Raw genomic sequence first — 22,072 nt, forward strand, 5'->3', positions numbered from 1 at the left:
GGAGCTTAATGCATTAAAATTGCAAGTAGTTGTATTGTTTTGACTACAGGTGTATTAATGGTATTTGTAATTAAACCATTCAGGAGAATCTTTTTTATACTTCGAGTTTAGCGGTCACAGGAAATTTGAAAAAAAAAAACCTACAAATTTAAAATCATATTTGCATGTCAGAGTTTGATAGGGTGATCAAAAAAAGACCATAGGGCATAGAATTATATTTCGTTAGGATAGCTTCAGGGAAAGGGGAGATGGACATAGAAATGTGATTCAAGGAGAAAGAAGAATGATGTAATAATACTGGATGTTAAAGAAAGCTTATTCATTTGTTTGTAAATGGATAATGCTAAGTACACAAATCATCATGGTTTTTATATTACCCAGGATTCATCTGAAAGAGTATAGAAATACTTGTTTTTAAATGCTGTGGTTTACAACTGCCAGGAAAATACATCTTTTGAATTTCTTAAACTTATGATGAAGAAATTTTAGATGTCAACCTACAAATTCTTTTAGGAGGATGTAGCAAAAAAGTTTGGAGACCTTTTCTGTATTCTGTTGTTGTTATTTTCTAATTTGAGGGAGGGCACGCTTCTTTCAGACTGCTCTCCTTTCTGTTAGCTGAAGGGCTTAACAGGATGGGATTTTATGTCTGCCTCAACCTTCGCTAATGTAATCTTAAAGAAACATGAATGTTTTTCATGTGCCAGGCTCAGTGCCAGGCATACTGGAAAGAAACTGTCTTAGTTTTCAGGCTGCTATGACAAATACTACACAGTTGGTTGACTTGATCCATTGGGTATTTATTGTCTCACTGTTTTGGAGGCTGACAGGCTTGCTTCCTCCCTGGCTCGGTAGCGTTTTGGCTAGTGGCCAGCCTTGGGTTCCTTGGCTTTCCCATCACATGACAGTGTCCTCTCCTTTGTCTTCCAGGTTCTCTTGACTTCCAGTTTCTGGCTCCTTCCCATGGCTTTCTCTTTATCAGCCCTCCAGTAATAGGACTGAGACCCATCTTGATTTAGTTGATCACACCTTAATTAGAAATAATATCTTCAAAAGGAATGTGATTAAGATTAAGAACATGTTTTTTCTGGGGTACATAACTCAGTCTACCAAGACACAAAGGCCCTGCCTTTGTGGAGTTATACTTCAAACTCTACTCTTTGGTTTAAAAAATGAATTATGATGATGGAAACCAAATCAAATAGAAATGTATGGCAATTGAGATAGGGACTGGAGTGGTCTAACTAAATATATAGCTACATTCATCCAAGTAGGATACTGATGTTCGTGTAAGTTCTGTTGCATCTCAAAAGAATATCAGATTAACATCCGCATTTGTCAAATATAAATCTACTGAAAAAAATAAAATTTGGGGAAATTTTGTTTTCTTCTTTGGTTGGATTTTCATAAATAGCATTGGTATTCAATGGAGACATTATAGTGTTAAAATAATCTTCCAGTGTTTGATCCTGGACAATAAACTATTAGAGCACTGGGTTCATTTTCTTTATTAGCAGTTTTTTTCATTTATGATTTAGAGTATTCATTTGATAACTATTTAAGGAATATCCAGAGCTAAGGGTAGAACAGGGTAACTCAACCTCATGGGATTATGTTCTAGACACTTTCCAGTTCTTTAGTGTTGAACTATGCTCATCTATTAATGTGGTTAAATACCATTTGTGGATTCTGAGGATTAGAAAGTATTAGGTGCTGAGTTCACATTTTGCATAATTTCTCTTAATTCATTTTTGAAGAGCGTAGAGTTACACCTTGTATAATAAAGAACTTGTTTGTTAAAGTAAGTGCATTTGACTTATTTTGCTTTTTCTTGTAGGTGAGAAGAAATGGTTTATCTCAGACCGTTAGTCAGGAGGAAAGAAAGCGGCAGGAGGTATGTTTTTTACTAATGCTTTCGGGCTGTAAAATGTGGGGGGATGGTTCCAGGGCTTTCACCTACTGTTTTTTCAGTGCTGTCCTTTGAAAACAAAGTTATTTTTTCTTTTCACAAAAGCAGTGATTGTTGCTAAATAAAAAGTTAGAAACTATAGGTAAGCTCCCCAGAAAAGAAAATTTTTAAGTAGCCCGATATTGTTTTACCTTAAAAAACAAAAGGCGTCTTGTCTAGGTATTTAACGAGAAGAAATATGTTGAAAAAATGAAACACGTATTAGATCTTGGAACTGAAAAAGGATGTTAGTGGAAAAACTAGCGGAATCTGCATAGTCTAGTTTAGTTAGTAGTATTGTAACAATGTTATTTTCTTTAGTTTTGACAAAGACACCTTGGTTATGTACAGTGATAACATTAGGGGAAGCTGGGCAAAGTTATTTGACATTCTTAATTCTTTACAAGTTTTCTGTAAATCTAAAATTAGTCCAGAATTAAAAGTTTATTTTAAAAAATGAATCAGATAAAAATAATAGGGTTTTACAACTCAAAGTTTAAATCAATGCAGTCTAAGAAAATTGCTGGTTGTAATAATATCCTAAAGTCTTCAAAGCACTCTCCTCTGTCTTATGCATCTTAGTACGTATTTATATAAAGCCGTGCAAATATAAATATATAAATTAATTCCAAAAAGGACCAGTGGTATCATTTTTTTATTTTATTGGCATGGAATAAAGTAAAAATATTAGGGTACATTATAGTAACATTTCTGTAAGTTAAAGAATAAAATACTTTAGGTTGTATTCATGTTACTAGAATAAAAATTTAAAAACCAAAAATCTTATGACTATACAACACAAACAGTGAACCCTGGTGTAAATGATGAGCTTTGGTTAATAGTACAATTATTAAAATGCTCTTTCATGAGCTGCAGCAAACGTAGCACACTGATGCAAGGTGTTAATAATAATAGGGTGGTATATGGGAACTCTGTATTTTATGCATGATTTTTCTGTAAACCTACAACTTCTCTAATAAAAAGAAAATTACAGAATGCTTGCATATTCCCTGCTCATAATTAACAAATGTATTACATGTACAGTATTTCCTCTCTCTTCTTGTAAGTAAGTAAAGTACTCTTTTGTGATAATCCTACATTCTCTTCTTCTACCCCATTTCCTTTCTTTCCTCCCAGAGGCAACTATAATCTGTGGTTTTAATCAATTAATACATTTATACTCACATATACTTGCATGTGCTTTAAAATGTAGATAAATTTTACAATTCTGTACATGTTTTTATGTTACTTGCTTTTTATATAGAACATTGTTTTTGAAATTTATCTATGTTAATACATGTAAGTCTGAATCATTCATTCAAACCAGAACATAGTATTCCATTCTATGAATAACACATTTTTAATCCATTCTTCTACTGATGGAAAGTTAGAATGTACTTTTTTCTCTCTTTATTATTAACATCACAGCATAAACAACACACCTCTTTCTTTGTAGACAAATGCAAGAGCTTCTCTAGGGCCGTAGTCCTATTTGAGTGTTTCTGTTCTTTTAACCCTTTTGTATTTGAACTTCTTTCATTTCCCTTGTTTTTTTTTGGAAGTGTATATTTGGATTTATGATAAAAAAAAAAGTACCTACAGCAACAACTCTAGCTTTATTGTTTCTTTCCACTAATCCTATTTATCTAACCTGACATGCTTTTAAGTAAATAGCTCTATACAGAATATTTTAACAAATATTATATTAAACATCATGTCCTCTGTCATTTATTCCTCTTCTCGTGGGCTCTATATAGTTCATCATATCTTTTTTCACAATATTAGTATTTTTTTAAAGATTTATTTTATGTCTCCCCGCCTCATTGTTTGCCCTCACCGTGTCTATTTGTTGTGTGCCCTCTGCTCGTCTTTTTTTTAGGAGGCACTGGGAACTGAATCTGGGACCTCCCGTGCGAGAGGGAGGGGCCCAATCACCTGAACCACCTTCGCTCCCTGCTTGTTATTATATCTTACTGTGTTTCCTTGTTGTGTCTCCTCACTGCATCATCTTGTATCACCTTACCACACCAGCACATCAAGTCCGCTCACTGTCTTGCTCATCTTCTTTAGGAGGCAGTGGGAGCCTAACCCAGGACCTCCCATGTGGTAGGCAGGTGCCCAACTGCTGGAGCCACATCTGCCTCCCACAGTTTTAGTATTTAAGGTTTGGTTTAAAAAGCCTTTGCTTTTGAAAATAGTTTAAGTCACCTCAAGGTACCACACCCATCAACAACTTGACATCCGTATATTTTGTCAGGAAGGGAGAATTTTCTTTGTTTTCGCATTACATTTCCTCAGGATAATTGTGTGGAATAAAATCACACAAGGTAGAGCGTAAGCGAGACTTAATATTCTCACTCTATACTCTTCAGACAGTTACAGCACTTGAGTGCCTGTGGCACAGCTGAGTCTAGACCAGCACTGTTAAATAAGACATCCCTCAAAGCTTTTGGATGCTAAAAAAAGGAATTGAACACCGATACTAGTACCACTACCCCGAGTTAGAAAATAGGGCCCTCCCATCGGCAGCTGCTGCCTGCCTGCCTCTGCTTGCCCTGCTCCCTGCCCGGGTCAGCTGTGCCGCAGGGCACTGTGGGAAGGCCCGCGGGGCCCTGTGGACCCAGGGCCTGAAGGGAGGCGACTGGAGGGTGCAGCGCTACCAAGGAGGTCTCCAGGAAGGCTGTGACTCTCAGGCCGGCAAGGGTGTTTAGCACCCTTCTCTGAGGAAGAATTCTCCCTGCTTTCTCTTCCTGGAGGATCTGAGTTTGATTTTGTTAAGGAGCTGGATAGATTCCTTACACAGGGTGTTGGTGTCCCTCCCCGTATGCGAGCTGGCATTTCATCTTAACAAATGCTTATCAGGAAAACTGCTGTGTGCTGACACCAAGAGTTTCTGCAGAGGGTTCTTCGTTCCTTCTTGACACCCTGACTAGAGCAGAGAGGGTGGCTTGTTGAATGGATGGAATTACTTTCAGTTGTATGAGTTCATATGCAAGAATTCCTGTGGCAGATAAGAGACTTTTGGGGGTATACACAGTCACACTCTCTTGATGCAGCTGGAATGTTTGCTGTTATTGCTTGCACATAAGTCGGGTTAAAACATCGGGAGAGAAACAGGATACTTGAGAGGGGAGTGAAGGCATGTATTGGAGAGAAATGTCCTCTGACTGCTAAGTGGTGGCCATAAATCTCTACTGTCTGTGAAGGAGCATGGTTCGAAAGCAGGGCTGGAGGAGATGACCCAAAGGCTAATGAATGTCACCCTCAGATTTTATGACATGCCCTCTCCTTCTTCCCTAGATTCTCCCCCTTGGCAAAGTCTTGACCTCAGTGTGCAATCCTGAGTCATCCAAATGCCTTCGCTTTCTCATCTTTACAGTGCAGGCAGTGACTCTATCCCTCGAGACGTATAAATAGTATAAATGTACCCTCTATAAAGACAGTAGCTTGGTGATGCGATTTTCTAAATGCTTTTCTTTTTGTGCTTTACAAGATATGTCATTCATGTAGCAGAATTATGAGAGTGATATTTGTTCTTTAATTAAAGAGATTAACAATACATTTATTTTTCCTTCTTACCAGGCTATCTTTGAAGTCATATCTTCTGAACGTTCATATTTACTCAGCTTGGAGATCTTGATACGAATGTTTAAAAATTCTAAAGAACTGAGTGACACAATGACCAAAACAGAAAGTCACCATCTTTTCTCTAATATTACTGATGTCTGTGAGGCCAGCAAAAAGTAAGTTCACCTCAGTTTGCCTTTGATTGTGCCAAGACATTGCTTGCTAATGAATACCTGTGTTATCTCAAAAAGAAGGAATTTAGAGTTGTGAGATCTTTTGTTCATTCACCTGGCTTTGTCTTCATTCTTTGAAGTAGATTTTAAGATATGTTTCAAGTTGTTGCTATATAGGCAGATGCTAAGAATGTAATTAATTGTCACAGACAGTTTTATCTAGGATCTCTTTATTCCTTTTCCTTCCCTCATTTCTTCTGCTCACTTTGCCCTTTATTTTTCCTTTTAAATTATGCAAAAAATATACCAATGTTTTGGGATATTTAGCTGAGACAGGGGAAGTAACCCACACATCTACCATACAAATACAAATATTATTTTTATTTGCATTCTCATATTCTTGCCTTTGTATATGTAAATATTCTTTTTAAAAATGAAGTAAGAGTGGACATAATGATTTCTATAGTTTTTCTCTATTTAATATATTTCATGAGCACAATTACAAGACTCTTTATGATTACTTTTAAGGAGTGCAGTGAATTCTCATATGTTTTTGAGTAAACTGCCTTTACTGAAGATGGGTACCAGAGGCATACTAAACGGAACCATATGCAGTTATTTCACTAGGTCAAAATGGATTGAATATTGGCAATTTTGTATGGTTGGTTCAGAGGTGGATTTACCATGCAACTAATGAAGCTTAAGCCTCAAGAGGAAGTGGATGTGACTTTAGAGGAAGTGGATGTGACTCAATTGATTGGGCTTCCACCTACCATATGGGAGGACCTGGGTTCGATCCCTGGGGCCTCCTGGTAAAGAAAGAAGCATGCCCATTCAGCAAGCCAGTGCCCACGTGGTGAGCCAAGTGCCCATGTGGCGAGCCAGTGTCTGCACAAGTGAGTCATGTAGCCAGATGGTGACGCAACCAGAGAAAGACAAAGGGGAGAGTCAAGGCAAGGCACAATGAAAACCAGGAGCTGAGGTGACACAAGTGACAGGGAACCTCTCCACATCAGAGGGTCCCAGGATTGAATCCCAGTGAATCCTTGAGGAGAGACGAGAAGACAAGAAGAGAAATATATACAGAAGATCACATAGCAAATGGACACAGACAGCAAAAAACAGCAGGGTGGAAGAGGGGGGAGGGAAAAAATAAAAGCAATATCCATGTTTAAAAAAAAAAGAAAACATTTATAAAACAAAAAAGAATCACCTTCTTTTAATATTTGCTTTTATGTCTATTTTTTTTTCTTAAGGAAGACCTGCAAATTCTCCAGGCATCAATGTTCACAAAACCTAAATCTGTCCCTTGAGTAATTATTCCTTATGAATATGGATATTGTTCTTTTGTCACTTCTGAGGCAAGGCCTAGTAGAACAAGATGTGATAACACTTTCGTGTCTGCTGGGCTCCATCACAGTGTGCGGGTTGATTTTCCTTTTTAACTATGAAGTTGAAATCCATGCTTACATAGATTAATGTATGGGAAGTTTGTGGTCAGATCACTGAGAGCTCTGAAAATTTCGTGATAACTGCACGCCTCAGAACCCACATTCTGTCCCAAGAAAAGATCCTGGAAATCCTCTTGTTGTCATGGATACTGTAGCGAGTTGAATGGAGGCCCCCAAAAGGTACATCCACATCCATGTTCTAACACTTGGCCCTGTGAATGTGACCTAATTTGGAGAAAGGCTCTTTGTAGGCGTAATTAAGTTAAGGATTTTGAGATGAAGAGATCATCCCGGATTACCCAGGTCGACTCTCATTCCTTATGTGAGACAGAAAATGAAAAGACTGCCACAAAGGAGAAGGCTGTGTGAAGACGAGCAAATTGGAGTGATGCAGCACAAGGAAGGGCTCGAGCCCCAGAAGATGGAAGAGGCAGAGGAATAAGCTTCTCTCCTTAGACCCTCCAGAGAGAATGTGGCTCTCCAACACCTTGATTTCAGACTTCTGGCCTCTGTACTATGAGAGAATAAATCATTGTTATTGTGAGCCACAATAATTTGTTATGGCAACAGGAAGCTAAGATTGCTTAAAAATGCACGTGAGGAGGACACAGTGGCCTGTGGTGACGGGTGATGGCGTGCGAGGTGGATTGGAAGTCCTTTCAGAAGGACTTGGACACTGAGTTCTTACTTTGGGCCCATGGGTCCTTTAGGTAAAAGAAATGAAAATCTCTTCCTCCCTTCAGTGAAGAGGGCCACGTAAGAGCCTTTGATGGTATGTCACTGTTTGAAAGGTACTCAAATTTCAAAATGTGCCTCTTTCATTTTAACTCATGGTTAGACTGAACTATAAAAATAAGGCTCCATGTTAGCTATCTCCTTATTAAGAACTATACTATTTTGATAACTGTCAAGCGTGAGTCATGGTTCTAGTTAGAATATGTGTTCTGAAAACCACGGTTGAATGTAGTTACTCATCTACAGAATTGTGTTTTGCATCATGTATCATTGCCAGTGTATCTCTGGATGGATTCCCCTTCATAACAACTGTACCGTTTTACCACACTGTAAGAGTGAAGGAGTGCCTGCTTCCCCACACTCTTTCCAGTAGGGTATGTCAAGAAACCTTTAGATTCTTGTCAGTCTAATAGGTAAGAAGTATTATCTGAGGGTAGTTTTAATTAGCATTTCTCTTACAAATTTTTCCATGTGAATAAGAATATCCCTTTTTTATTCTCTAAACCTGTATGCTTATTTCTCCACCCTACTTTTTCTTTGGATTTTTGGGCTTTTTTTCCTCTAATTTTAAAGCTCTTTCTATATTAGGGATATTTGTTTCCATTTTTTCCAAGTTTGTTATTAAAACATTTTTAAATGAAAAACAGTAATGTCCACTTAATGACAAGTATTTATTAAGTGACTATTCAGGTTGTGCAGTTATATGGCAAAAAATCATAAATGTTATACTTGAAAATTGAAGACTGGAAAAACACTGAAATAATACCTGTAAGGTATTTATTACAGGATCTGGGACATAGTATGTGCTCAATACATATTAATTAATGGTGGTATTATTCTATTATAGGAACCCCATCTGAAAAGTTGACACTAAAATATAGCAAGTAGAAAAGATGACCATGGCTGAGTTCATCAAATACCAAAATATTAAAATGCAGGGTCATGCCGAAACTTGAAGGAATTGTGCATTTGTTTATTCAGTCATAATTTCAGCTATCTTGTGTGTAGTACTTACTACTTAAACTAAGCATTGTGTTACAGCCTTTCCAACAGAGTATGTATATACAGATAAATAAATAGACTGCTTTCAGTGAACCCCTGGTCTAGAATCCTTAGGATAACTAACCAAAGTATTAATGTACTTTGTGGTTAGTAGGCAGCATGTAAAACTTACCATTTCAGCAGGTAGGAAAATGTAAATCAGACAATTCTAGGATCGGAAATCTATGGTAATATGTGCTTAATTTAGTGAGTTATAGTATGTCTGTATGATAGAGAATTAGATAGCCATTAAAATGTTTTGAATAATATTGAATAATATGGGAGTTTTTTCATAATACATTAAGATTAGAAAGCAGGTCTGAAGAGTGGGACTTAAAATTGTATTATATTTTAATTATTTGGAAGGTAATTTACCAAAATGTACAAGATAATTATCTCTGGATAGTGGAACTGTGACCTATTTTAATTTCTTTCTTTATGCTTTTCTATTGTTTCAACTAGTAAAATAAACATTATCTTTATACATTCAGAAAAGGAAACACAAGAAAAGGAAGAACAAGAAATGTGAGACAAAAACAAACCCAACAAACTGGGGAAGAGGTTGGCTAAATTAATGGCTGACAAGTCCATACTGGGTTAACCCTGAAATGTTTTTCTATTTGAATTACAGATTAAATTTTTTATTATTTTAATCAGAGTCATTTACAAAGTCTAAATCTTTTATAGTTTTCTTAAAATATTCTCATATCTATAGTAGTATATAGTAAGGGACTATTCTGGGCATTTTTTTATTGTTTTTATTTTATTTAAAAACAGAACTCAGAATCTCTTCAACCTCCATTAATAAATAAAGAAATATCCTCATCCTTTACATTTTGCTTTGATTTGAAATGCAATGCTTTTTTTTGGATATGTGCCTATGTGACTTCTGTTATAATATGTTATAGTGTATTTACATGATAATCCTACGTCTATATCATAATAACTTACATTTCAAACGTTTATTTGATATAGTTGAAAGTCATTTCAGGTATAGTCTTTTTTAAAATTTGCAAGTACTCAGCTTTGCACAGCCCATTTCATTATGTAATATAGTCACCTGAGGGTGACTCTCAAGTGATAACTATTTAACTTAGTACCTGTGAAATTTTTTTTCTGTCCTAAGAAAATGAAAAATCAAATCTTGAATAAAAGAGATAACCAGTCTCTGACTTAGATATTCCTGATTAAGCAAGACATTGTTGAGTGTAACATAGCCAGGGCTATCTTCATTGTTTGACGTTTAGCTGAGGAAAAATTGTAGCTCTAGGTGATGGGGTATTTAGTGTAGACTAAGTTCAGGCCGTGGTCACCATCCCTCTTATCAGTGTCCTCTTTGGTCCCCTGTGTAGTGCTTCACCTTCTTCACTGTTTGCCAATGAACTGCAGTAAGACAAAAACATGTAAGGGTGACATCATTTGAAATCAGACAGGCAGGCAGGGGCAAAGTTCATTCTCATTCTGTGTGTGCTTATCCATTGCATGCCCCTACTAAAATTTTAATTTCTTTATAAAGACTAGTTCCTTTCAGTCATTACATCTGGAACCTCATTCCACCAGGCACTCAGGTTCCAGAGCATTCTGGCTGGTGGCACCTGCCCCTTGGCGCTGAGGCTGTTGGTCCTGGAGGGTTGGTGGGGAGTCTGTGGAACGTCCCCAGGGAGTGAGCAGACATCCTCGAGCAGGGCACTTTCCCCGGAATGGGAAGATTGGGACAAGCTGGAGCTTTCAAAGGTGGTCATGAGAGTAGGTGGTGGAGAACTTTGTGTGTGTTGCACTCTTTCCTGGGGCTATGTGGAAGTATTGAGCAACTGAGTAGGAGACTGCTGTGATGGCCATGAGATTACAGCGTGGTGTTTACATTACAGGGAGGTAAAACTGGTGAAAGTCTTGGGGCAATTACGGTAATCCTGCCAGAGATGTGGGGATCTGAAGAAAAGGTATGGACATGGGGGCCACAGAGGAAGGGCTTGAGAGATATTTAGGACACGGAATCTTGAGAACTTCATGACTGATGAAATGGGAGGGATGAAAGAGGGAGAGGTTTAGTTTGTCTCCCAGGTTTCTAGCCTGTTTGACTGGATGGTGGTTGTATTAGCCAGGAAGTAAGACAAACAGTGGGGACTGTGAGGTATTAAATTTGAGACATTTGATTTGAAGTGCCAGTGGAGCGTGGAGGTGAAGATGTCTAGTTGAAAAGAGAAAAATGGATTGGAAATCCGGAAAAATCTTGTCTACAGATGTAGATTTGAGTCATATGGGAGGTCGTTGACACTGTGGGCTTACATGAGACAATAGTGTTTGTAGCAGTGGCTTTTAAATGGGGGGGAGGTGGTTGACTTGCCCGTCCACCCCGCAAGAGCTTTGGAAATTCATTTTTGGTTGCTGCAGTGTTTGGGGCCCTACTGGTATCAAGAGATTTGGGGGTATAGAGGCATTAATGGTGGGGGAGCGGGTGCCAGACATCCTGCAACAGGCAGGATAGACCCAGGCAAGGGTGAACTGGCCCACCCAAATGCCAGCAGAGCCCACTTTGAGACGCATGGGTAGAGTAAAAAGAGCATCAAGGTCAGAATTTTGGCACGGGTGTATTTAAGGAGCCTGAGGATTAGGACAGAAGTGAAATAAATAGGATGAGAAGAACTTCATGGTGGGCTTGAGCCTTTACTGACTTTTCCTCACTCATTAATGCCTTCCTCTTACCCTCTGTGTGCCGTGGGCCTGACCACTGTTTACTCTCTAACCCTCTTAAAAAGGTGGATGGGGGGCGGCGGGGATTTTTCATGGGATGATTAGTTAAATCCTTTTCAAGCCAACCTGTACCAATATGCCTTTGGGTCACTACGAGGGCAGAGCCTTTAAACTCCCAACTCTGAACCCCCTTCCATATATATTACATTAAAGTCTCTCTCACTCCAACCCACGGTTTCTCCCTGAATTCACCATCTTCCTCAAAGATACCCTGGAAGCATAACTTTTTTGTTTTGTTTTGTTTAATCCAATAGTGCTCCAATAGACTTGGCTCTTTATAGATACACTTAAACTGTAAAATCTGTTTTTAAAAGGTGAATATTAGAGGAGTGGGTGTAGCTCGGTGGTTGAGTGCCTGCTTCCCATGTACAAGGTTCGATCCCCAGTACTTCCTAAAAAGGGGGAGGGGGTAGGAATATTAGATATTTTCTTTCCTTTAGAAATGAGTAGGCTCAGTTCATAACCAAAAATCACACACAGTAAATGTTTTTCATATTTCCCTTCATTATAACTATTGGTTCTTGCTTCACAAGTCTATGTACATTTAAAGTAATTTATAGAAAATTGCCGTATTAATAGAATAGGACCTATGCTATCAGTGTGATTATTTCATGTGAATTTATGACAGAATATGATCTAATACCATTTGACTTTAAATTTAAGATATATTCGTGTTATAAGACTGATGCCATTAGGAAAAGAAATTGTCGTTTGTAGAAGGCTGTATATTAACCCTGCTTCTGTATTTAGAAATTTGTAGTCCCCAAGTCTAAGGTCTTCTGTGTCAGAAGGTTTTCTGCAGAGTGAAAATTAGATGGTCCTTTGTTTTGATGTTTTATAAAATGATGTTTTTACTCCCAATTCTGAGTTTTCATTCTAAAAATCTGTTAAACTAGCTTAATATTTCATTTAATTTTTTCAATAACAAACATACTATTATTTGTAAGCTAAAAAAATAATGCTATTATTTTATTTTAGGTGTTCTCTTTTACCCATTATAAAGTTAAAACATTGGTGTCTCTTTGGGAAGCCATTTAAAGCTTACACTGTGTTTGGTTTCTGCAGAGTAAAATACAAATATCCATCAATGTGCTTTTGTGTCCCAAGGAACTGAATTTGTTCCCAGTATTTTAGCTGCTAACGCCACATTCTTCACTTTCTGCATTATGTAGCAGAGTGAATAGCAATTGCAGTAAACGTACAAAATGGTACTTACCCAGCACTTGCTTTTCCAGAAGGTTTTTTCCTAATTTTAATGGGATTATATTCAAATTGAAATATCATGGGGTGTTAAAAACTTGTTTAAAATGTACATGCTTTAGATTTTTATTGTGAAATGAGTTCAAATTACAAAAAAATGATATTTTACTCAAATATTTTCTATTTCATAATTAAAATTCAAAACTTTACTGTATTAGCCAAATAATGGTAAACCTTCAGAAGTCTTTTATAGTATAAATATAAGCATTTCATCCTTCCTGACTATTGCTTAAAGATAAATTTTAAAAAAAACAAAAAAATGAAATTTAACTAGGCCAGAGAATATGGAACTCTTTAAGTTGTAGAACCTGTTTAACTTTTGCCCTGAAGTAATGACTGTTGTTGTTTTTCATTAGCAAATGTTCTTTCCTTACTCAATATACGATATACATTTACCACAGAATCTTAGGTAAATAAAGCCATTACCCTGTTTCTCTTAATATAACAGAGGAACTTTATTCTTTCTAAAACCAGATTTCTTCAGCTGACAGTTGAAAGACAGTAACATTCAAAAACCCACTATTTGTTACATTTATTGGCGTTTTCTCCATCCTAAGATGAATGAACAAGGAAGTTTGAAATTCATTTTGAGTATCCTACAGTGCTTGAGTATTTTAGTACCAGTTGTTCAGCTATTATCAAAAATCAGTGCCTCAAGTATAGTAAAATAAATGAGTAATGATTTGTGCATCATTTTAATTAGAGAAATAAGAACTACAGGTATCTTAATAGTACATAAGCACCTTTCATTTAAGACCTTAGGAAAGCAATGGGTAATCTGAAGACTTGGTGAAGTGAGTGGGAGACACTGCCAGTTCATGATGATTGATTAGGGGCATTCATTCCCTTCTGAAATCCCTCTGAAATTGCTAGTAATATCCATGCACAACTACAAGGGAAAGAACACAGGAAACGAGTCAAGAGCAACCACATTTTGGAACCTAATAAACACATGGCGCAACACAACTGTTTTAGGCAATCCAAAAAAATTTAACCCTAAACTGGTGATGAAGGAAGCCAAGGGAAAGATTTAAACCCCTGAACCTCTGAAAGGTACAGGAATTGATGATAAAGTGAGAAAGATGTGACTAAAAACAGGAAAGTCTGTTTGAGAAGTAGTGAGACCCCAGGTCCCCTCTTCCTCTCTGCACAGCAGGGTGATAGCCCTCTTCACCCCAGGATAAATAAAATAGAAGGATTCTGGACTGGAGACCAAGAGCAAGAGAAGAAGGGTCTGCTGGACAGGAGACAAGGACACAGTGATAGCTGACACTGGTGCCTTCTACCTCCATGTTCTTTCTGAGCCCTGGTAGCCGGCTTTTTTGGTGTACCCTTTGCCTTTTGCCCTTTTTTTGTCAAATGGTGATTGGCAGAGTTTGAGTTAAATTTTCATCAATGGTACTTACGTTCAAATTCATTGTTACTATCATTATCAAGATTTGCAGTAAGCGATATGTTGAAAGTCAAAGCACCTCAAATTTTCAAAAAATATATCCATTTTAGTAACATGTTTGGCAGGTATTTATTAACTCCAAATCTTGGTTTCTTTCTCTTTCTAGTGGAGAAAATAGTCATATCTACCTCATAGGGTTGTTAATGAGAATTCAGTGAGACAATACATGTAAAATGTTTAACATGACATTAGGAAAGCTTTCAAATAGCTATTCTTTTGTTGATTTTATTTTTATTACTGTTTATTTTGATCATTTACATCTGTTACTCTTAAATGTCAATGGTATTGACTCAAGTATGTATATTCTTTTTCTCTTTGCTCCTGCCAGCATTGGTCTAGGACTATGTACAACAACAGGACTTGTTTAACATAGAACTTAGCACAGTGGTATGCATGAGTTTGTTTTTAAAGATGTTTGTGGCGTAGTGTTACAGCATTTTAGCAATCATTGTCTTCATTTTGACATTGAATGAAGCCAGAACAAATTGATTCCTTCAAATCATGAAGCGTATTAGCTGTGGCTTAGGTTAGGGCTCAGATCTGAGCTGTTTGCTTCCAATATGCCTGGTGTTTTTCTTGTGAGTGGAAGATTCCTTGGACCAGTGCTTCAGAACAGGCCCTGATGTGCGCCAGCTGCCAATGAGTCCATTCTCCAGGCTATTTTTTGCAGACATTTGGGCTTACTACATGCATTTTTGCCTTTTGGCATTGCCTTTGTAAGCTCCAAGCATTTTTAAACTTGGCTAATGATCCTAGTTGGGACAGACTAAAGTGTTACCAAGCCTAGTCATTAGCTGTTATCAATCTTAGACTAGGGGAGAACTTTGTGGAAAAAGAAACAATCGCTGAGGTTTAGTTGCATAGTTCATCTGTGTTGCATTTACAGCTGTGGGTTTTGAACCATTTACATGGGTTTTTGACTTTGCCAGTTGTGAGTAAAACAAGCAGGACCACACAGTGTTTCTGGCTGATGGAAAAGATTTTAATGTAAATTTTGTGATCTAGCCAAGTTAAATTTAGCAGTTGATTTGAGGCACAAGAAAGATGGTTGATGAAATTAAGTTTCAAAGCAAAGGTTTTTTAAGCTTTCTGATTGCTTGTTTATCAGGGGATGTTGCTTTTAATTGCTATACATTAATTATTAGCATCTGGGTTTCAATTTTGTGTTTTTCCCAAACACTTTTCTTATATTGTCTGACTTAATCCTTTATAGCATCCTGGGAGGTACAGCCTTCTCACTTTTGCAGGTAAAGGGGTTGAGGCCCAAGCTGATTATGTGAATTTGCTTAAGGCCATTTCCTTAAATGGAATTGAAACTTGTGAGTTTTCAAATTTTCAGAATGCACTTCCTTAGATATATACATATGTGTTCAGAAATTTACATGTATTTTAAGTGCAGCTAACAGTTGAGTCTAAACTAAATTTCAATTTAGGCCTCTGTTAGAGATTACTTATCTGGTCAATGATATAGGATTTGCTCTTTGGGTGTACATCACCCTCGCACTTTGTCAGCAAGAGCCACTGGACTCTGTATCTGATGTTTGAATGTCTTTGATCTCTTTGAATGTGGAGCTCTTAAAAAGCAAAGAGCTAAGAGCATTTCTCTCTCTCTCTCTCTCTTTTTTTTGGCACAGCTTCCTGGCACATCAGGTACCATTATCTTGTCATTTCCTCATGGACATTATTCCCTAGCAAAGGATGTAGCCTGGTATCTTTATCATAGGCAGCCTCTGAATGTGTCTTCGTGGGTACAGTGTTACAGTATTCTCTAGAAATAGGCTTATTGACTATAAAAAGTGTCCTGTGGTTTATATGTTGCCAGATGCCCTAAAGTTCACTAATAAAATAAAATAAAAAAGACTTTCAAATAACTTTCATTAAACTCAAGCTACTTTTACAGTGATATGAGGAAGAAAAGAAAATGCTAGTTTGGAAAGTGCTGACTAAATTCAGATTGTAGTTTTCTGCCTCTTGGTCTGAAACATCTCGTGTTGCCAAAGTAAATTTGTATAGAAAATGAGTTTTCAGGTCTTTCTTAGGACTTAAGTGAAAGAATTCTTTATCCCGTAAGTGGTAATGTAAATATTGAGTAACCCCATAGAAAAATATTTTAATTTTTAAAAATTTCCATTTTGTATAATAAGCTGTGAAAACATGATTTCCTTTAAACATTTCTGAAATCTCTTTATGCTATGAAGACAGGTGAATGCTATTTTAAATACTAATTCATGTATCACTACCATACTTTGAGCCTAACTATGTTTGAGAATGTCGATTAAATTATACAGGTCTTGTGGTTTTAGATTTTAAAAGTATATTTATAGAAAAATATCTTGAGGAAAATGTGTGTATCGTGAATGGTATTTGTTAAGGGACTTAACAAATACTTTATCTATAGGGTGTTTTCTTTGGATTTCCAAAAGGTTTCGGGAAATGATTCAAACTTGGAAAAAAATTTGGTGGAAAGGTTCCATAGAAATGTCAAGATTGGCTCAGATTGACCTTGTCACTTGTGGGGGATTCAAACAAAGGTCCCTTTGTAATAAGAAAAACTGTCTCTGTATCAGGAGTTCATTGGAATTTCTTTTCTAGCAGAGAAGAGTGATATGACCAACCAAGAAAAGGGCACAATAGGCGTGTTTGTGTTTATCTGTTGAAGTGGTCCTGTTGTGTAACTCCTATTTCTTATTCTTTTGCATCTTGTGTGTATTTGACGAACACCACTTAGTTATATATGTGTCTATGTTTGTATGTGTGTATGTATGTGTGTATGTATGTGGAGCTCTTTGAATCTGCTAAGGGTAAGATAATTTCCAGGACATCCATGATAATTATTCTCACAAGTTGAAATTTTACTGCAGTCCATTCTTTTGCATTGGTGACAAAGAGAACAGAAATGATTGAGCCATGAAATTATTCTCTCGGATTTCACCAAGTAGCATTGTTAAAGGTCTTTAGCAGGACTGGTTTTTTAAAATCTGTATCATAGATTTAACTTTCTTATCTTTAAATTTTGGAGCATCCGAAATAATTATTTAAAAATCCTTGTTTTGCAGGTTTAAAAAAATGTAAATGTGGGAGAAGAGTGTGGTTTACTTCATTCTTGTTTACACTATCCCTGAGGATCACTGTAGATAAAAGTCCTGGCTTTGGACCTTTGCTTATTCCTTCTTTCCCTTTTTTTAATTCTTTCTGGCCAACATCCAGTTTATTTCCACAAAACTGTTCTTGAGAGCATAATATAATTTTATTGATTTGGAATATCAGAATATCATTTTATCAGTTTAGTAATACATTTAGAGTTCAGGGTATTTCATTACTATTTCTTAATGGTATATACTGAGTGATTTTCTGGTTCTTGCCCTCATTAATTATTATTTCCAACTGAGAGAGAGGAAAAAACAGTATAATTATTTAAACTCAAAACACTCTTTCCCCAGCATACTGTTAGAAAAAACCATATTCTTCTGGACTCGTTCAAGATCTCTCAATTTGGCATCTCAGATGTTTCAAACTGGAGAAATTTTCGCTTGCCTTTTGTCTATTTTATTTTAGATTTTCTTGGCATGAACTAACTCTCAACTTTGAATACCATTTTTTATTAATCACATTTCTCTTTCCTGATACTGGAGGGAAGAATCTTAAGCTCACCCTTAGGCAGATCACTCCATCCCTCTGTGAGTTTTCCATCAACACGGAGATGTTTATCAGAATTACTGGAGAATCTGAAACCAGGGCTCTTACTGTCTTGGCCTGCTCTGAGTCTGTTATCACCAGCTCACATTGGAGAATTAGTTATTTCAAAAAATGCTTGTATAGACAGTAAATTCTCCCTGTGATAGGTTTGGGAACGTTAGTATTAATATCAAGGAGGGCAGCTTTGCAGACTTTACCTTAGGCTCGGAAGGCTGACCAACATTAGTGGCTCTCTGTGGCTGGTATGAAAAAGTGTAGCTCTACATGTTACCAGTCTATTTTTTTCAATGTGGGAAAGATTGACTAGGGGAGGTAAAGGTTTGAATAACTGAAAATAGGAAGGATAATGTAAGCAATAAACTGGGAATGACTATCCTAGCTATGAAAAACAGGTGGGGCAGAGGCCACTATAAGCAGAGCTCCCTCCTCCTTTCCTTTGGGCACCATCTAACAACGTGTGTGAGGAGAGCTTGGCATCACATTTTTATAATCTTCGTGTAGGTATTTGTTTGAACAAACCTGGAGTTGAGCTGTAAGCATAGGTGACGTGGTAACTTTGAATTGTACAGAACTGCTTTTGAGCCATGGAAAATGCCTCCTTTTTCCCTAGTGAGATGTGCACGTACTCTTTAGGGGGCTCATTCTTTGTGAGGAAGCTGCTGTGCTTGAATCTAAGAAACAGTGGTCGAGAGGGTCCCTTTACCCTGCCCAAAGGATAACAATACACATACATGGTGAGAACGTCAAAGTCTACCAAAGCATGTGCAGGGAGGTAAGTCCTCTAGAATGGCTGGTATGTGGACTAGCTTCCAGAGATACACTGTACAAATGCAAGCTCAATTTTTTTTAATACAGTGGTAGTCTGCCATACACCCTGTTACATGCCAGTATTTTTTTATTCAGTCTGTCCCATAGCCCGAGCCTTAAATAAAGAACAACACTGTGTGATCTTTTTTTTTTCTTCCTTATCCTCCCACACTTCCCAGATAAGCCAGGGTTTCCTCATCTCTTTTATTTTACTCAGGAATATTAAATAAATGGTTCCATATGAGTTATGGAATTAATTTTCTTGAGGAAATAATCATTGTTCTGAATATGAGATTTTTATTGAACATTATATCTTTTTCCTTAAAATAGTGTACTTTTTTTTATCAGTATAATTGATTGAGCACTTACTATGTTTCAGTGCTTCTGTGGACTTGGAAATACCGCAGTGAACATGGCAGTGATGTCCCTCTCCTTGTGATCTGGTGTGGGAAAACAGACAGGGAACAGGTGCTCCTGGAGGTAGGAGCTCAGCCTGGCCAGGGAATCCAGGAAGGAGCCCTTCCCTACCCCTTATTGTGCTTCCTCTTTCCTTTTCCTCCTTACAGTGTCTCTTAAGATGAATGGTCTTTAATAGATATTTTAATTCAAACATAAATCAATCTAGACTCTTAACTGTATGTAGAAATACTATCCTAGTCATATCTTGTTAATTATTTTATAGTTCCATGGGACAGATCTCAATAAACCAACATTTCTGTAATGTAATTAAATTGTTCATTTAAATGCAATATTGAAGATTTATGTTTAAAGAAAAACAGGCTGGATTATGTCAAGGGTCAAAATACTAAACACACTGCTAGTTGAATGCATGGTTCTTTGATTTGTTTGCCTCTGAAAGATTTATAACTTGGGGATTCAAATACTCTCAGTTTATCTAGCTTAAGGAAAAGTTATCAGATTTACGCTTCAGGTTCATTAGAAAGCTCCTTTTACATCATGTTCTTAGGTAATGTTTGGTTTCACTAAAATAAGTTTCCCATAACTCATGAATATAGCTTTATTTTAAACTGCCAGGTGATTCATTTGAAGTAGGAAATTAGAAATTGTAAAGTCTATCAACTGTCTGACCCTTTGATCATTAAGTTGACTAAGATATAGCTCCCTTTCTGTTATTTTAGTTCTCATAGTAAACACTGAGTACATCTGAGCTGGGTTTACTCCTTTGGTGTGTTTTCCGATTAATAAGCGATTTCCATGGCATTTCTGGATTGAAAGGGATCTTAGCGATCATAGATCTCATTCTGTAATTCGCAGATATTACGCTGGGCTCACAGCTATTTAGAATCAGAGCTGAGACTGGAACCCAGTACTTCTGGCCCCTGGTTCCTTATTTGACAGGAACAGGAGTTTCACTTTGTTTTTAGTCAGCGATATGTTTACATGGCTTTGCAGTCCATGGCGTAGGCGCCTTTACTGAGAAGGTGTTGCTCAGGCTCCTGTCACATCTACTGTGCCCCTCCTCGCCTACTAAGGTATTAATTGCCTTTTTTATCCTTCCAGTCTTTATGCAAATACCAATAAATTCTTATTGTTCTTCTTTTCTTAAAAGGTAGCATACTAACTATATACACTGTTGTGCATCTTGCTTTTTTCTCTGACAGTGAAGTTTAACTTTAACCTCGTGAGAAGAGTTCAGGATGCCTACAGATCCCACTTTATTTGCTACAATTAAAATCAGAACCAAGTTGCTGTATTTAGCCTGCCTCTAGATCATAGGAGAAATATGGGAGAACTTAGTTCTATAAAGTAAAAAATGGTTAGAAACAAAAAATAAAGCCCAAGGTGAAAAGTTATTGAAGTTGCTATTATTTTGCCCAAAGAAGAGACGGTCAGGGCATTGACTGTTTATCATCAGCAGTTTCTTATTCATCATTTCATTTACTCAATGGGACCAGGTATTATCTACTTAACAGGTGAGAAAACAGAGGCTCAGTGTGAAGTAAACTAACTTACCTACAGCCACCCAGCCAGTTAGTGTCTGAGTGGGGATTTGAAGTCAGATCTGCCTGTCTACAAAGTTTCAATACTCTTTGTGTTGCAGGAGTTTCATACCCCTGGAGTTGCCGTGCAAGTGTGGAACCAGGAGTGGCCAGTGCTTGCTAGCTCTAACTGGGTTTATTTCTTCTCATTCTTCTGTAAAGTATAACAGGGAATAATTTAGATTCAATGTACGAAAAACGTCCCAGCAATGGGAAATTTTGTGACTGTGAACAAACTACAATTCCTTTCAAATTGCTCATGTTATAACATTGTAAAGATTGAGACTTTTGAAATGTTGCCTGGTAATAAAGAGTGTTGTGGACTGTCTGGGTTCCAATCCCTGCTGTAGCACTTAACACCTTTGTGACCTTGGGCAAGCTACCTGACATCTGCATGCTTCATTATTCATGTCATAAAATGGGTATCATGGCAGACATGTTATAGAAATTAGTCAATATATGTAAAGTGGTTAGAATAGTGCCTGGTGCCTCATAAGCACTCTTTAAATAATTAGGGTAATTATACATTTTCTGTTTGCCCAGGACAACCTCCATTTCCACCTGTTATTTGAGTGTAAGTATTAATAGTGTCTCCTTACACTTTCTAAGAGTGGGGACCCAGGTGTGATGACAGTGATGCTTCATTATCAGCATATACCTTGCCAGTGGCTAAGGGCTGTCATTACATGTTGGATTGACCAATTGCTCTTTCCACTTCAAGAACTAAGTTGAAAACTACCTACTCCTGGTTTTGAAGGGTTATTTACGTAAGAGTAATTAAAGGAGAACATGTTGAGTATTCAGCTGTGGCATAAAACTGTGACTGCTACTCATTTTGTTTCTTGCTATGAAAGTCTGCATCTGGGAACTGGATAGAGAGGTTATGTCTTGCCCATTGGTCAGCTCTTTCTCCAAGTAGCAAGGAAAGTCTTGTGGGATAGACTACATGTCAAGGAATCTAAGAGATTTGAGTTCTGTTAAGGAAGTTCCTGTCTTAAGTTTTAACCATGTAAGAAGAGTTAGGGTGCCTACAGATCCTATTTGATGTAAGCAAATATAAATCAGTAGCAAATGTCACAGCTATTGAAGGATGACAAAGAGCCTCCTTTCTTCTGATGGTCTTTAGGAAAAGCTTATCTACCTTTCTAGCTGGAATGCTGTAGAGGCAAAATGATAAAGAGCAACAGGAA

General features: G+C 37.2%; 1 protein-coding gene across 2 annotated transcripts in view; it reads left to right on the top strand.

The window, feature by feature from the left end:
- Window positions 1-22,072, top strand: part of ARHGEF26 (Rho guanine nucleotide exchange factor 26) — a 133,018-nt gene that overhangs the window by 25,030 nt on the left and 85,916 nt on the right. For both annotated transcript variants that reach the window (XM_058295178.1, XM_058295179.1), the window contains exons 4-5: window positions 1,838-1,894; window positions 5,531-5,691. In XM_058295178.1, the coding sequence (XP_058151161.1) occupies window positions 1,838-1,894; window positions 5,531-5,691 (218 nt within the window). The remainder of the gene's footprint in view (window positions 1-1,837; window positions 1,895-5,530; window positions 5,692-22,072) is intronic.

Source organism: Dasypus novemcinctus, chromosome 4 (assembly GCF_030445035.2).
Source record: "Dasypus novemcinctus isolate mDasNov1 chromosome 4, mDasNov1.1.hap2, whole genome shotgun sequence".
NCBI classification, from domain to species: Eukaryota; Metazoa; Chordata; class Mammalia; order Cingulata; family Dasypodidae; genus Dasypus; species Dasypus novemcinctus.